The sequence below is a fragment of the Camponotus vicinus genome, unplaced genomic scaffold, assembly GCF_025532165.1.
Source record: "Camponotus vicinus isolate PSW18456_S1 unplaced genomic scaffold, iyCamVici1.0 SCAF_13, whole genome shotgun sequence".
Taxonomy (NCBI): domain Eukaryota; kingdom Metazoa; phylum Arthropoda; class Insecta; order Hymenoptera; family Formicidae; genus Camponotus; species Camponotus vicinus.
In genome coordinates, this window is record NW_028141949.1 from 7,685,133 (window position 1) to 7,698,239 (window position 13,107).

Genomic DNA, 13,107 nt, shown 5'->3' on the forward strand with positions numbered 1-13,107 from the left:
AAACAAAAGAAATTGAAATTTTATCATTAACAGTGTACTTTAAAAAATAGTACATATAAAACGTACAAACAAATCATATATGATCATATATATATATGTTATTTATATATGAAACACACATATTAATATTTATTATAAGGATTTTAAATTTCTATTTCATAACATATATAATAATAAAAATTAATAGCCTCGATAATCGCGATTATTTTACGCAAACTTATGTCTAACTGACTGATAAAAAGGTTGTGAAGTATGACATGGCTGTTTGCATCACCTTAAAAAAGAGTATTAACATGTTATATAACATTATAAGAGTTGTTACAAGAAATTTTTCACGCGTTTTTTCTAATAAAGCTGACGTACCGAACTGAACGTAGTCATTGACATAATATACATGTTCGCAGCCGACAACGTACAAGGCACGAGACTTCTATAAATGAGTATGCTTAATAATTTTGTCGTTTTCAGCGAGATCATGTACCATTGTGCATTATACCTACATAAAAATATTTTTATGTGATAGAGTTCTGAGTTACTGAGGAGACAAAATTATATAGGGTGTTTCTAAATCTATGTTAGAGATTTTAAGGGCATATCCTAGGAGGTCAAAATAAGAAAGAAAGTTCTTATAAACATGAGTCCAAAAATGCTTTCCCTCCGAGTTATAGCCCCCTAAAGTTGATGAAAAAAATCGCAAAATGTATTGAAAAAATAAAGGTCACTATTAATTATTACGCCGTGCAAAATTTCAATGTTCTGTGAAAAAGTCTCCGAGAGCTACAATATATTTTGCGATTTTTTCCACCAATTTTAAGGGGTAACTCGGAGGGAAAGCATTTTTGGACCCATGTTTATAAGAACTTTTTTTCTTATTTTGACCCCTAGAATACACCCTTAAAATCTCTGAAATAGGTTTTGAAACACCCTGTATATTCATTCAACCAATCGTATAGTGTTGTTGTTCCGAAATAATGAATTATAGTAATTCATATTTATATTAATTATAATAATTAATGTAATTTAAATTAAAGCATGATTTGAATACTTGCGCTTTGTCGAACACTTCTATATTTCTATCCAGAAGTAGTTGTCCGGGTAAACACATGCTCAAAAGATGAGTGACCGATCCCATAGCTATGCATACAAATCTTATCACCTCTTGCGTTTGCCCGAATTTGTTGATAAGCTAGAATGTATTTGAGAGTTTCTAAATTTCTATAAATATTCCTTTCTTTCATTTTTTTATATTAATGGGGACAAAATATTGTATTGATGGAATAATATATAAGAAATAATTATAAGGTATAAACTTAATTATATATTGCTTTACAACTTTTTTATATGTAAGTGCTGTGTGTTATGAAATATTAAAAAATTTTCTTTCTTTGATTCTTATGAATATTTTTTTAAATAATTGACTCATGTCGTAATTTACTTGTAGTCCAATTAGACTCAGAATCATTATATTCAAAAATAAGATAAGAAATGTCGCACTTCTAAATGTAGAGTCTAGCATGTGAGTGTATCTAAAAAATTGGAAAAAAATATTACTAAATGAAAACTTTTATATAAAATGTGTGATAATCTAATTGAATAATATCGATAAAATTATTTATAATAAAATTTTCCATAATACAAACTTTATTGCGAGTTGATGTTTTCTTAAGCATGCAATTATCTCGCAATAATCTTGAGAATCATATTCTTTTATTACTGCCTGTTCTATGCTCATTATTTCCTCGTCTTGCACAAGTTTAGTCTTACACAAAATATTTTCAAGACGCATGCTTGGAAAAAATATAAAAGATATTATTAAAATCTCAAACAATTTGTATGGAGATATATTTTAAGGGGATCCCTCGATCTATCTGTTTTATCGACAAAATACTGCAATTTTTGGGCATGTGCCATTTCGATTGTCTACATAAAATTAAAAATTCTTTTCTACGGTTGAAGTATAGATGCAAACGGACACGAGGAAGCCGATTATGTACTGAGAAAGAAAAAAAAGTATAAAATTATATATTTATTTATCAACTTCTTAGATCAATATGGCGTCTAAAGCTATCACCTCATAAAGACATTAGCCTTGTATAAATGTTTTGTAGCTTTTACGCACAAAACAATAACATACCCAATAGCGGACTGCACAATAAAAACTTGAGGAACTGTGAAAATTGAGTTTAGTAGTCTAATTAATAAATGGCACATGCCCAAAAATTTCGGTCCGTATGTACCTGAAATGTTGGTAAAGTAGAGTAGAAAAAGCAGTGCATCTTCTTTATAAATAATGTGATACAGAGAGATACGGGATGAGGATTAGATGAGGGCGCTGTAATCGTGTAAGAGTTCGCCGTTCAATGAGGGATCCCCTTAAGCCGGAATAACTATTTAATAATTTAAAGTGAAAATAAAATTATATCTTTTTTATTTTATTTACCCGATAGCGTTAAATAAACTACAACCGTGTAACACACACACCATATACATAGTATCAACGTTCACCATACATCTGGTACTAATCACAGCTGCAAGATAGCAATGCAATAAAATTGGAAAATAATATTTGTCTTTGTCTACTCCCCAATCTCCTTCAAGCACATATATAACCGGCTGTGACTCATTCAATGGTATTATGACATCTAGAATTTTTGGCATTAACGGTATTGTCAAAAACATTACTAGGACAATGTTAAAGTGCACTGCAAAGAAAACATAACATGCTACAATAATCCTATTATTTTTAATTATTTTTATAATATAGAAATTTTTTCGTCCAAACTTGTATTTTTGTAAATACTGATCAATAGATTCAAAGAAATGTAATGCGATTTAAAAATAATTACCTGAGTAATATTTTGTCACTTTTTGTCCAATGTTAGCATAATACCTCAAAATATAAAACTCACGCTTGCTATGAAAGAGCCGCCAATGTTCATCCATCAGTTCTAACAAATATTTCAACTTGCAATAATAAAGAGCAGAATTATTGAGAGAATTATATGTAATGAAGTAATAAATATTTTTATTATTTATGAATACAATGGACGCATCTAAATTCAATAGTACACGAAATATAAAAATTAAAGCTCACGTGTGTCGAATTATATTTACGATTTTTTATGTGTACTATAGAAAACACTAGAATGATCAACCTATATATGTGTATGAAATTGTATTTAGTATCATATTTTTTTATTATACAAATAAATGTTATTATCATATTTTATTATCATATATATAAAATAAATAAATTATAAATAAATAAACAAGTTAAAAATAAATAAATTATAAATACAATTCTGTCAGAAATTGGAGATCATCTAAAATATATTTTTTGACATTCATCATTGATAAAAAAATCATATATGCGATTTATGTATTACACATATATCCCACATATCACATGTATTACTCACTGAGATCGAGAATTACCTTTTTATTATTTATAACAATATTCAGTAATTTCGTAGTGGCACCAGTGAGAAGAATAGTGTTAACTATACCTTCGACAGCCATACTCATATCTCCCAAAGTATTGTGCAACAAAAGCACCTATAAGTTAAGGGTGATAACAATATTTATCAGTGACATAGAAAAAGAAAGAAAAGCATATTATGAAAATATTTCATTAAAAAGTAGAATCGTGTCACACTATTTCTTGATTGATTGCGTTCGCTTTAATGACGCAATCGCATAATTATGTGCATGAATAATAACGTGCATTACCTGAGTTGCAAGAATAGACATTTCGGCGGCTACTAAGAAACACGGTAGCAATATCTTTATCACCCTAGGCTGATAAGGCCAGATACCTATCTGCGACAAGAAGAATTGATTTTTAGAATAGTATCGTAGCATGTATCCTTGCATATCGCAAAACGAGACTGATCACCCTCTTGTTAGATATTCGATTGTAGAGAAAATGTAGAGTGGAAGCATTGACGAGAGAGAAAAATATATCATCACAATAATTTCGGATTGTCATGAAACATTTGGAAATGTTAGAGCGTCGCAAAAATTCGATATTTAATAACGATCTACAGAGAGCTCTCTGCGATTAAAAATTCATCTTTCACAACGAGTACATTTCTTTATAATTCAAAACTATCATAATGATATATCTTTTTCATTATATCCGTCATTATATCCGTTTTATATTTTTTACATTTGAATTTTTTACACTTAACAAGAGAGTGATCTCTCGGTCTCACAATTGTTTCGTGATACTACTTAAAGATAAATTCCTTTCACAACAGATGTTTGATTTTATTTAAAAATTTTTCGTATAAAAAAAATTATGTAAATTATAAAATATTAGAAATTATGAATTTGCACTAGAGAACTCTAAAATATAATGCGTTTCGATAACAAGCGGTTCCAGTAATTTTATTTTATAATATTTGTAAAATATTGAGAAAAACTAATAAAAGTGTGTATATTAAAACTTAGTAACTTGTAAAAGTGTGTGTATATTATCATCTCATTTCTCTTTTATGCGGGCAATAATCAAGCGACACGGTAATCCGGAATTTTGAGTCTAATAAACTTTCAATTAAGATATTTCAGAAACTAAAGCCGTAATCAAAAATCCAATGGCACTTTTATTATATAATATGAATACGAGCTTTTGATTGTGACCAGTTTGTTAAAATCGGTGCAGTCAATCCTGAAAAATGATGATCGAACGTCAGAATTGTGACATTCTTCGTCCTTCTCCATTTCCAAGCTCACGTACGTAGGATCGCACGCACACAAGCAAAGCGAGTTTGTCCCTCAAGGCGCGTTTGCAACGCTCATGTGCGATTATTCGAGAATGCAAATACGCCTTAAGAGACAAAATCATACGTGTGTATGCGCGTACATACACACGTGTGATATGTGTATGTATGTGTGTACGTACGTTTAAGAGATTAATTTATCGTAACTATTTTCAAAACTACCCCTTCGGGGTGGAATTTAATATCTTATTGTTAGAAACGGAGCCGTAAAAATACGGGACATCTGCTGTTAAATACAATTTAAAAAAGAAGTAATTTATCGTATAGTAACAATTTTCAAAAACCATCCCTTGAGGATGAAAAATAATATATCTCGAAAATGATGCGTCGCAGAAATATGGGACTCATGCCGTTAATTAAGGTTTCTTACAAAGACTAATTTACCATATAATAATAATTTTTAAAAACCACCTTTTGGGGGTGAAATCTAATATCTCAGAAACGATGTGCCACAAAAATATCAAACCTGTACTGTTAGTTATGACTTGTAGAAAGACTAATTAAGCGTATAATAACAATTCTTAAAAACCACTCCTTGGGGGTAAAATCTAATATTTCAGAAACGGTGCACCACAGAAATATAAAACATGTGCCGTTAGATAAGACTTATAGAAAGACTAAACTGTACAGTAACAATTTTCAAAAATAAAAAAGTATCCCTTAAAATAATTTACAAATATTTTCTCCAAAAAAATAATTTGCAGAAAGGATATAAAATTTTACAAAAAGGTGTGAAATCCCTCTAAAAAGAAACTTAAGAAGAAAAAAAAATACGCAAAGTGCATAAAAAATATTCTACCTTGTATGCATGTTTAATAAAAAAAATTCCTTAAAAATAATTTACAGTAATTTTTCCTCAAAAAATCATTTTTCTAAAAAACAAAATCTCAACAAATAATTTTCATCAAAAAATATTAAAAAATAAGATATTAAAGCTAAATATGAAATCAACAATTACTATTAGCCAAGTACTTAAGAGCAATTTATAAATTTGATATAATATTTGCCATGAAATCAATTTTATACTGTAGAAATATTATACATAAATTCTCCCTAAGAAATTAAAACGCATTTTATATTTATTCAGAGGAAATTGATGTTTAAAATATTAGTAGATATGGGCCACTATGGTGCGTCAAAACAAACCCCCACCACTCGGCCCCTGGCGCCGTGGGCGTGGCCAGGTGAAGTGGAGGGAGGCGTTCTGATTGGTGGAAACAATGCCCCACCTCCCGAAGTCTCGATTTTGATTGGCTTGCACCATAGTGGCCCAGAGTTTGATTGGCTTGCACCATAGTGGTCCAGAGTTTGATTGGCTCGCACCATAGTGGCCCAGAGCTGCGATTGGTCGACGCCGGCTGTGTCGCCGATTTATCAAATTTTTATTTCCCTACCTCCGCGGTACTAGACTCGAAGAAGCAATCCTCCTCCCACTCCAGCCCTGGCCCACCTGTATAGGGTTCCGAGTCAAATTCCCGTTACCTAGCCCTTAGTCGCTCTCGCTACGTCTTGGCAGAACGAACCCCCCCCACCTACCGACTTTCGGAGGGTAGCCGGCGGTATACCATATGTCTCGAGGAAACAATCCTTACCTCCCCACTCCGTCTCGGGGCCCGCTATGGAATATCGAAACAAGCCCCCTCCGCTCGAACGGTTCATGACGCACTTTATCGGAAAAAGAGACAAAGCATCTCAGTAGGAGACAATAATTATTATAATTATTATAATTATTATAATTAGACTACATTGCACTACAGAGGTAAAAAGATGAACATGCGGATGATTGAACGCGAGGCGGGGGTGTTATAAAGGAAGAAGGGAAAAGTTAAAAGTATTAAACACGAATTAAGATAAAAAATTTTCACATTTATTAATATACCCGCATACAATTCGTAGTACTTCGCAAACATTTTTTTTATATCTTCTTACAATTAAACACGCTATTAATTAACATTATATTTTTCATGTTTTTTTTCGCGAAGAAAAATTTTATGAAATAATTCTACGATTAAATGATCGTTATATTTGCAATTTTCGGAAAAAAGACTAAGAAATCCATCGAGATCGTAACCGCTGCACATATAATATAAAAATACACAACTGTAGAGTCCGCAGGTTTGAGAGAAAAGCCCTTGTAGTTGTTCGGTATTCCATCGATAAATGTTGGAATTTCGCCGGAGACGTAGGAAAAAACCCGGATACAAGGGCGGTATTCCGTAGCTATCGAAGTATGTCCCTGTACTGTCTTCGTCGAGGAAGAAAGCGATCCAGTGTTCTCCAGGGCGATTATGATTGTCCGTATTAGCGACGATGGCCGTCGACCTCGTCCACGCCATCGGCAATCTGTCGGCAGGATAGACTCCCACATGTTTGACATCTAGCTGGCGCAATGCTTGCAGAATTTCGCGAGAGTCCATTTGTTTGCAGCGAAGACGAGCGAACAAGCGGTATTTGAATAATTTCTTTTGGTGGCTTGTTTTCGGGTTGTACAGCTAACGGATTTTCTGTTTGCGCGGGGCGGTTAATAGCCGCACGTTCGATTTTTTGCAGATTTTTCTTCTCTATTTTATTATTTGATTGTGCTTTAATATTTTCATTTTCATCGTCGTCGTCGTCGTCGCTCACTATCAAAATTTCGGGAGAACTGCAAGTCGTTTGAGTAATGCTGTCTCCGTCGCTGCTGAAATTATTTTGCGCAACAATCCAGCTTTTTAATTTGTAAGCGTTGCGTAATGCACAATGAAAGATTCCGAATTTTCGAAATCCGTGATGTCCGCACTCTTCTTCTACCGTCAGATTTTTGAATGCCGGTGAGATGCCTTCCAAATTATATATATTTCTAGAAAGTAGATTCCTCAAATAACTCGCTTTCTCGTTTCCTCTAACATAAATGTGACGCACGCATCTTGTAATTTGCCGCAGTTGCGATGTAAAATATTTCGGATTAGTTTCGCCATCGAACCATTCAATGCCGTGATGATTTCGCGTGAGCCAGTTGTTTTCTTGTCTTATTTTTTCAGGTAATTCGGCAAACGAATGCGTCGGTATCATAATCCAATGATCGACGATTGGAGCGTCAATCGCTACAACAGCAACCTCCTTAGGGATAAACTTTTTCTTCGCATCGCGGAAACCCTGAATATCGACGATTATATCCATCTTACGAAAAAAACTTATGTGATTCGACGCGAGGCTCTATGTAAAACAACGACGCCGAGCGTGTCTCCAACGAAACTGAATATTTTTCGAAACGTTGCGCACTGATGTCGGAGTTTTGAGCGAAGTAGAGGGGGAACAATTTTAAGCGTCTATAAAAAATTTACCCCGAAAAATCGACGATGACCTGACGAGACGAGTCGATTTCTATGACATTATCGAATTCGGCATAGATAATACAATTAATCGTCTCGGAAAGTGCTCTTACGAATCGCACTTCTAATCGTAAACTACCATGTTTGACGAGATTCCAATGTCCAGCGCAATTAGCGGATAGATCGGGAGTAAGATCAAAAGCGAATAAAGTATACCCTTTGAAATAGTCGTCTCTGCTTATAGAATTTCCCTCGTTCAAAAAATGAATACCTGTTCCCGAGAAAAGCGTTTGATAAGCTTCGATGTAAAGCGGTTCCTCCTCGGAGAAAGCTGGTTGCAAAGGCCTACTGGGGATTTGCGTGCCATCGACGTACAGCGAGAAGAAATTTATTCCATAGTTCTTGAAATTAAACGGATTTAATTTTCTGTCACCGTTAAACGCTTTATTACTAACGAAACCGACTATTACTCGCTTCGGTAATTGACCGAGTATTACATTATCTAACGATTCACCCATAACGCCGCTATGAATCGTGAATGTTTTAACCTCGACTCTCGTGAGCGGATACTTGGCTGTAACTTTACTCATCATTCTAGCATGCGCGAGTAACAAACCCGAGCTTATTTTCGCCCTTCTAACGAGCAAGGCGTCGAGAATGTGAATTTTCGATGTTCCGCTACTTTCCATGAGACAGAACGAATCTTTCGAACGAACGAATCTCAACCGTACTTCTACACCGTTAATTGAAAATTTGTCTTGATTGAAAACGTCGCAATGGAGATGTCCTACGAGATCTAACGCCTTTCCTCCGGAAATGTAACGAGCGCGTCTCGCGAGAGCGGGATTGCCGGGATTTGTTTCCAACAGATCGTCCATGTGTCCGGGTGCATCCATGTCCCATAGACAGGAAGTTAGATGGGAAGTTTTTGCGGGTGAAGAATAATTTAACAACGCCTCTATGTACGCTCGGTACGCGTAAGCGTTGTTTGGAGGCGACACGAGCTTTTGATTGAAATACACGTCGATTTGATTGAAGATAGAATGAAGCAAATGATTTACAGAGCCTACGGCTATTCTTTCGGCGCTTGTTCCTGAAGCCTGTCTCGCGGAATCGGCGTTTGTTTCTACACGTAGACGAAGACTCAGCATGGTGTGCGTGAGATCTAAATATTCTTCTCCGTGTCCGGGGATGACGAATTCTATCGGCGAGTCGTCCGAGAGAGAGGTCACGGGTTTGTAATGAATCCATTGCGAATTTTCGATGCTAGTTTGCGTAGGTGGTAGAGAGAAGAGATCTAGTTCGCTCTTTAAACACTCGCTCGAATGCGTGTGAAGAAAAGACATATTTCTTTATCGCAAATTGCTCGCTGTCGTCCGTCGCTCGCCACCGTCGTTAAATTAGAATGCTCCGAATATAACCGCTTAAGAAAATATATCGGATACGGTACGTTTTTTAACGATTTTACGTCGTTTCGCAGACGTCTTAAGTCTTTTTTTCACAACCGTACGACTTTTCTTCTTCTTTTTATTTCTCTGCGCTTTTGTACTCGTTCTTTTTTTCCCAACCGCTTTGATTTTCTTACTCGTCCGTCGTCGCTTGCGAGCCGATGTTATTGCGGATCGTGCGATGTGATTATCAAGCCCGACAAAAGGGAACTGAGCTACATGCATTTTCGCATCAGACTTATATCCCGAACCCTTCATTAGACTACTTATTTTTTCTTTGGCTTTTCTCTTGAGTTTGTCTCGCGATTCTTCAAAACGGTGTTTGGCCACTACCTTAAATGGCGTATTGTTTTCGACGTCTTCGATTACATTAACGCCAGCCCGTAAAGCTTCTTTTCCCACAGCTCGCGCGGCTTTACCTAAATATGGTAGTACGCGTCTGAATAATCCCCCGAGAAAACTGCCGATTCCGTGACCGCGCTGATAGGGCGATCCGACGAAAACTCGTGGGATTCCGCCGCCGCGACCGCCTCCGTTCTGTAATTCGTCGCGATATACCGAGTAATAGTCCATTAATAATAATAATAATAATGAACGGTCAAATGCGTTTTTCTCTTTCGCGTATTCCGTGTATTTTATAATATTTAATCGATACACCTAAAATGCAAAGTTACCGTCAACGTTCCGAATTCGAATGGTATGCTCTTCCCCAGCTGATCTCTTATATCTATTTCGATCGTACGGAAACTCGTTCGCCGCAGCGCGATGTATTGCGCGGGCGAAAAATGCTTTATCTGAGTGGATGCAAACGGATAATCGTTTCGTGCATCGTGCGCGACTATTCGAAGAAGAGGCGATTGTACATCGCCCGTAATATAAGGTTCGCAAATGTCGCAGTAGACGAAAAGTTTGTCTGGAATACCTCGCAACAAACTAGCTGGTATGTCGGCTATTATATAGTCGTCACCCGTGAGTACAAAAGGAAATTTTGGAAAAGCAATGCTCGAAGAAGGAGGAATGTCAGGATTGTAGTAGATCGGTAGTAGATCGTTCGAACTTCCACAGCGTGAATCAAAACCGAGCATACGACAAAGCTTGTCGGAAAAATGCACATGATGTTCCATATCGCATTTCCTCTCTTTGCAGGAAAGTCTCATAACAACTTTACCACCAGCTTTTAATTCCCAAACGACATGGGCTTTTACGGGTTTGCACGCGTCATTCATTGTCTCTATAATATCGCGTACGCTCGAATAAACGCCTGGTGATACTTCGACATCCGCATGAGAAAACGCATCGATGCTCTTATTAATATCGATAAATTTTATTGTTCCTTCTCCAGGGCGTATATGTAAAAAGCTACACGGAAACTGGATCTCCGTGAGCGCTACTTCCCAACGACCGCTTAAGTCTATACGCTGAGGTAATTCGGTGGTGAAACACGTTGTTTTATTTTCCGGAAAGTAGCGCATGCTACTATTACTCGGGAGGATTATGTGAAATTCTTCCCCTCTCATTTTGATATTAAACTCGAGGCTGATATCCAAGAATCGAATTTAGAAGGATATCCCCGCCAACTAACTAGTAATTGTTTATTGTCGCCCCGTCCCTTGGTTTTTATCACGTGGTCTACGATAAATTCTCCCTCTCGTAAGTCTTTAATAACTTGCGTTAATTCCTGCTCGTAAAAAATCCCGTCTATAACCTCGCCCTGTAAATCGCTTAGTTCGTATACAGGAGGTCTTCTCCATTCGAGAACGCGATGAATTCGAAATATTTCTTCACTCCATCCCGCCTCGTATCCTTTCTCAAACGCTGCTTTTGCTCTACTAATGCGTACGAGCTCGCCCGCTCTGTATTTACACTTTTGTTTGCGCCCGCGATTTTTTCTTCCTTCAGCATCTTCGGCATTGATATTCCAACGTCGATTCATATTTTCTCGCGCGATACGCGCATTTTCCAACGTAACGATCGCTGGTTGCATTTTAATGCTAGAATGACGAGTATGATTGTAAGCGTGAACAATATCCTGCAAAATATCGATATAACGGCGAGTATTTTTATGTGTAAAATAGCGCCACATCCTCTCCTTAAGTGTTCTATTGAAACGTTCGACTATAGCTGCTTTGATATCGGGATTTCGCGCTACACGAAATCGGATGTTTTTTTCTTTTAAGAATTTTTGTACAGCGCTCGCGATAAATTCTTTACCTTTGTCGGTTTGTAGGTAAACGGGTAAACGTTTTTTGTTTCTCGAGAATATGTTCTGAAAGGCCTTTATCACGCACGCCGAAGTTTTATCGCGCAAAGGTTCTACCCAAGCAAATTTGCTAAGTACATCGATAACCACCAGTAGATAGGAATATCCGTCGTTATAACTCTTAAGATTACGAAGATCGATTAAATCAGCCTCCCATAAATCATCGATATTTGTCACGTTATAATGTAAACGCGGAAATTTTCGTCGTACTGGACGATGCAGCGTGTACGCGTCTTGCGATTTAAGCCAGTCGACAACCTCGTTACGCGAGAAATTCGGCTTAGCCGCTCGTGATAAATTGACCGTCGCTGAATAACCCGCGTAGTGCGAAGGATCGTAATATAATTTTTCGAGTTCCATCTTATTAGAATTTGCTCCAACCGAATAAACCTCTTGCTTTCTTCGTCGGGGAATTCTCGTCCTTACTTGCTAATGTTTTATCGGCCTCATCCTCATCCTCATCGGCAGATATAAATACCGTATCTCCTTCAATATACAACTGTCTCGTTTAACCTGCTGCGTGAACGACGAGTTTTCGGAGTGGAAGTAACAGCTGCTAATTCGCTGCTTTTAATACGACGAGCTATTTTGCCTACGTGTAAAAAACTACGATTTCCTATGAGACTGGAAGGTGTATTTATGTCCTGCAGTAATCGCGCAAATTGAACTCTTCCGATTGCTTTTACTGTTTATCTCTCGCGTATCGCGTCATTTATGAGATCGCTAATATTCGAACCCGTTACAACCGCACCGTTTATAGTCACGAGTCCTTGTCTATCCCAACCGATCTTTGACGACGGAGCATCGAGTAAATATTTCAATAGCGTGTGAGCTTTGTAGCGATAAGTTTTCGGCACACCTTCGATTATATTTTTAATCATTTCCGCCGATTGATCGCGTTTTTTTCCGAAACTATTAGCGTCACCTCCTCCTCCATCTTCAACGCTACTAATTAAAGTACGCGTAAATTCTTCGGTATCGTCATCTTCCAAGTACATGTCCTCGTCTTGCTCAGTTTTATCATCGGCGTCGCCGTTTAAAGCCCCACGCGAATCTTTGCGAAAACGCTTTTTTGCATCCCGAACAAAGTAAAGATAACGTTGAAGTACTTCTTTATACATTTTCCATCTTTCACCCTCGTCGGCGGGAGTCGAGAGATTGAGAATACGACACATCTCCGCATCGAGTCGCGATAAAGGGGTTCCCGGTGTCCGTACAGATTTATTATTATCATTTTCCGTATTATTAACATTTTCCGACTGTTGATTTTGCTGCTGCTGCTGCTGCATTCGTTGCATTTTTTCGAG

At 36.8% G+C, this 13,107-nt stretch overlaps 2 protein-coding genes across 2 annotated transcripts; both read right to left on the bottom strand.

Annotated features, from left to right (window-relative positions):
* Positions 1–223: 223 nt before the first annotated feature.
* On the bottom strand, positions 224–3,861 carry LOC145964087 (uncharacterized). Its single transcript, XM_083086491.1, has 9 exons — positions 3,730–3,861; positions 3,436–3,555; positions 2,847–2,964; positions 2,441–2,702; positions 1,641–1,787; positions 1,436–1,526; positions 1,050–1,186; positions 364–496; positions 224–274 (listed from the first exon to the last, which is right to left on the bottom strand). The coding sequence occupies exons 1-9, from the start codon at positions 3,859–3,861 to the stop codon at positions 224–226; spliced, it is 1,191 nt and encodes a 396-aa protein (XP_082942617.1).
* Positions 3,862–11,053: 7,192 nt separating this feature from the next.
* LOC145964654 (uncharacterized) lies at positions 11,054–12,160 on the bottom strand. Its single transcript, XM_083087656.1, has 2 exons — positions 11,752–12,160; positions 11,054–11,685 (listed from the first exon to the last, which is right to left on the bottom strand). Exons 1-2 carry the CDS (start codon positions 12,158–12,160, stop codon positions 11,054–11,056), a joined length of 1,041 nt encoding a protein of 346 aa, XP_082943782.1.
* Positions 12,161–13,107: the final 947 nt, after the last annotated feature.

Bases quoted from the DNA above. Each gene is read 5' to 3' on its own strand.
- LOC145964087 (XM_083086491.1), bottom strand. From the start codon at position 3,861: ATGCTACGATACTATTCTAAAAATCAATTCTTCTTGTCGCAGATAGGT. The intron at 1,527-1,640 runs GTTTGTATTATG...CCAATTTTTTAG, and splicing joins AAACATCAACTCGCAATAAA to ATACACTCACATGCTAGACT. The intron at 1,187-1,435 runs GTAAATTACGAC...AATACATTCTAG, and splicing joins TGAGTCTAATTGGACTACAA to CTTATCAACAAATTCGGGCA.
- LOC145964654 (XM_083087656.1), bottom strand. From the start codon at position 12,160: ATGGAACTCGAAAAATTATATTACGATCCTTCGCACTACGCGGGTTAT. The intron at 11,686-11,751 runs GTAAAGAATTTA...GATTTCGTGTAG, and splicing joins TTACCTACAAACCGACAAAG to CGCGAAATCCCGATATCAAA.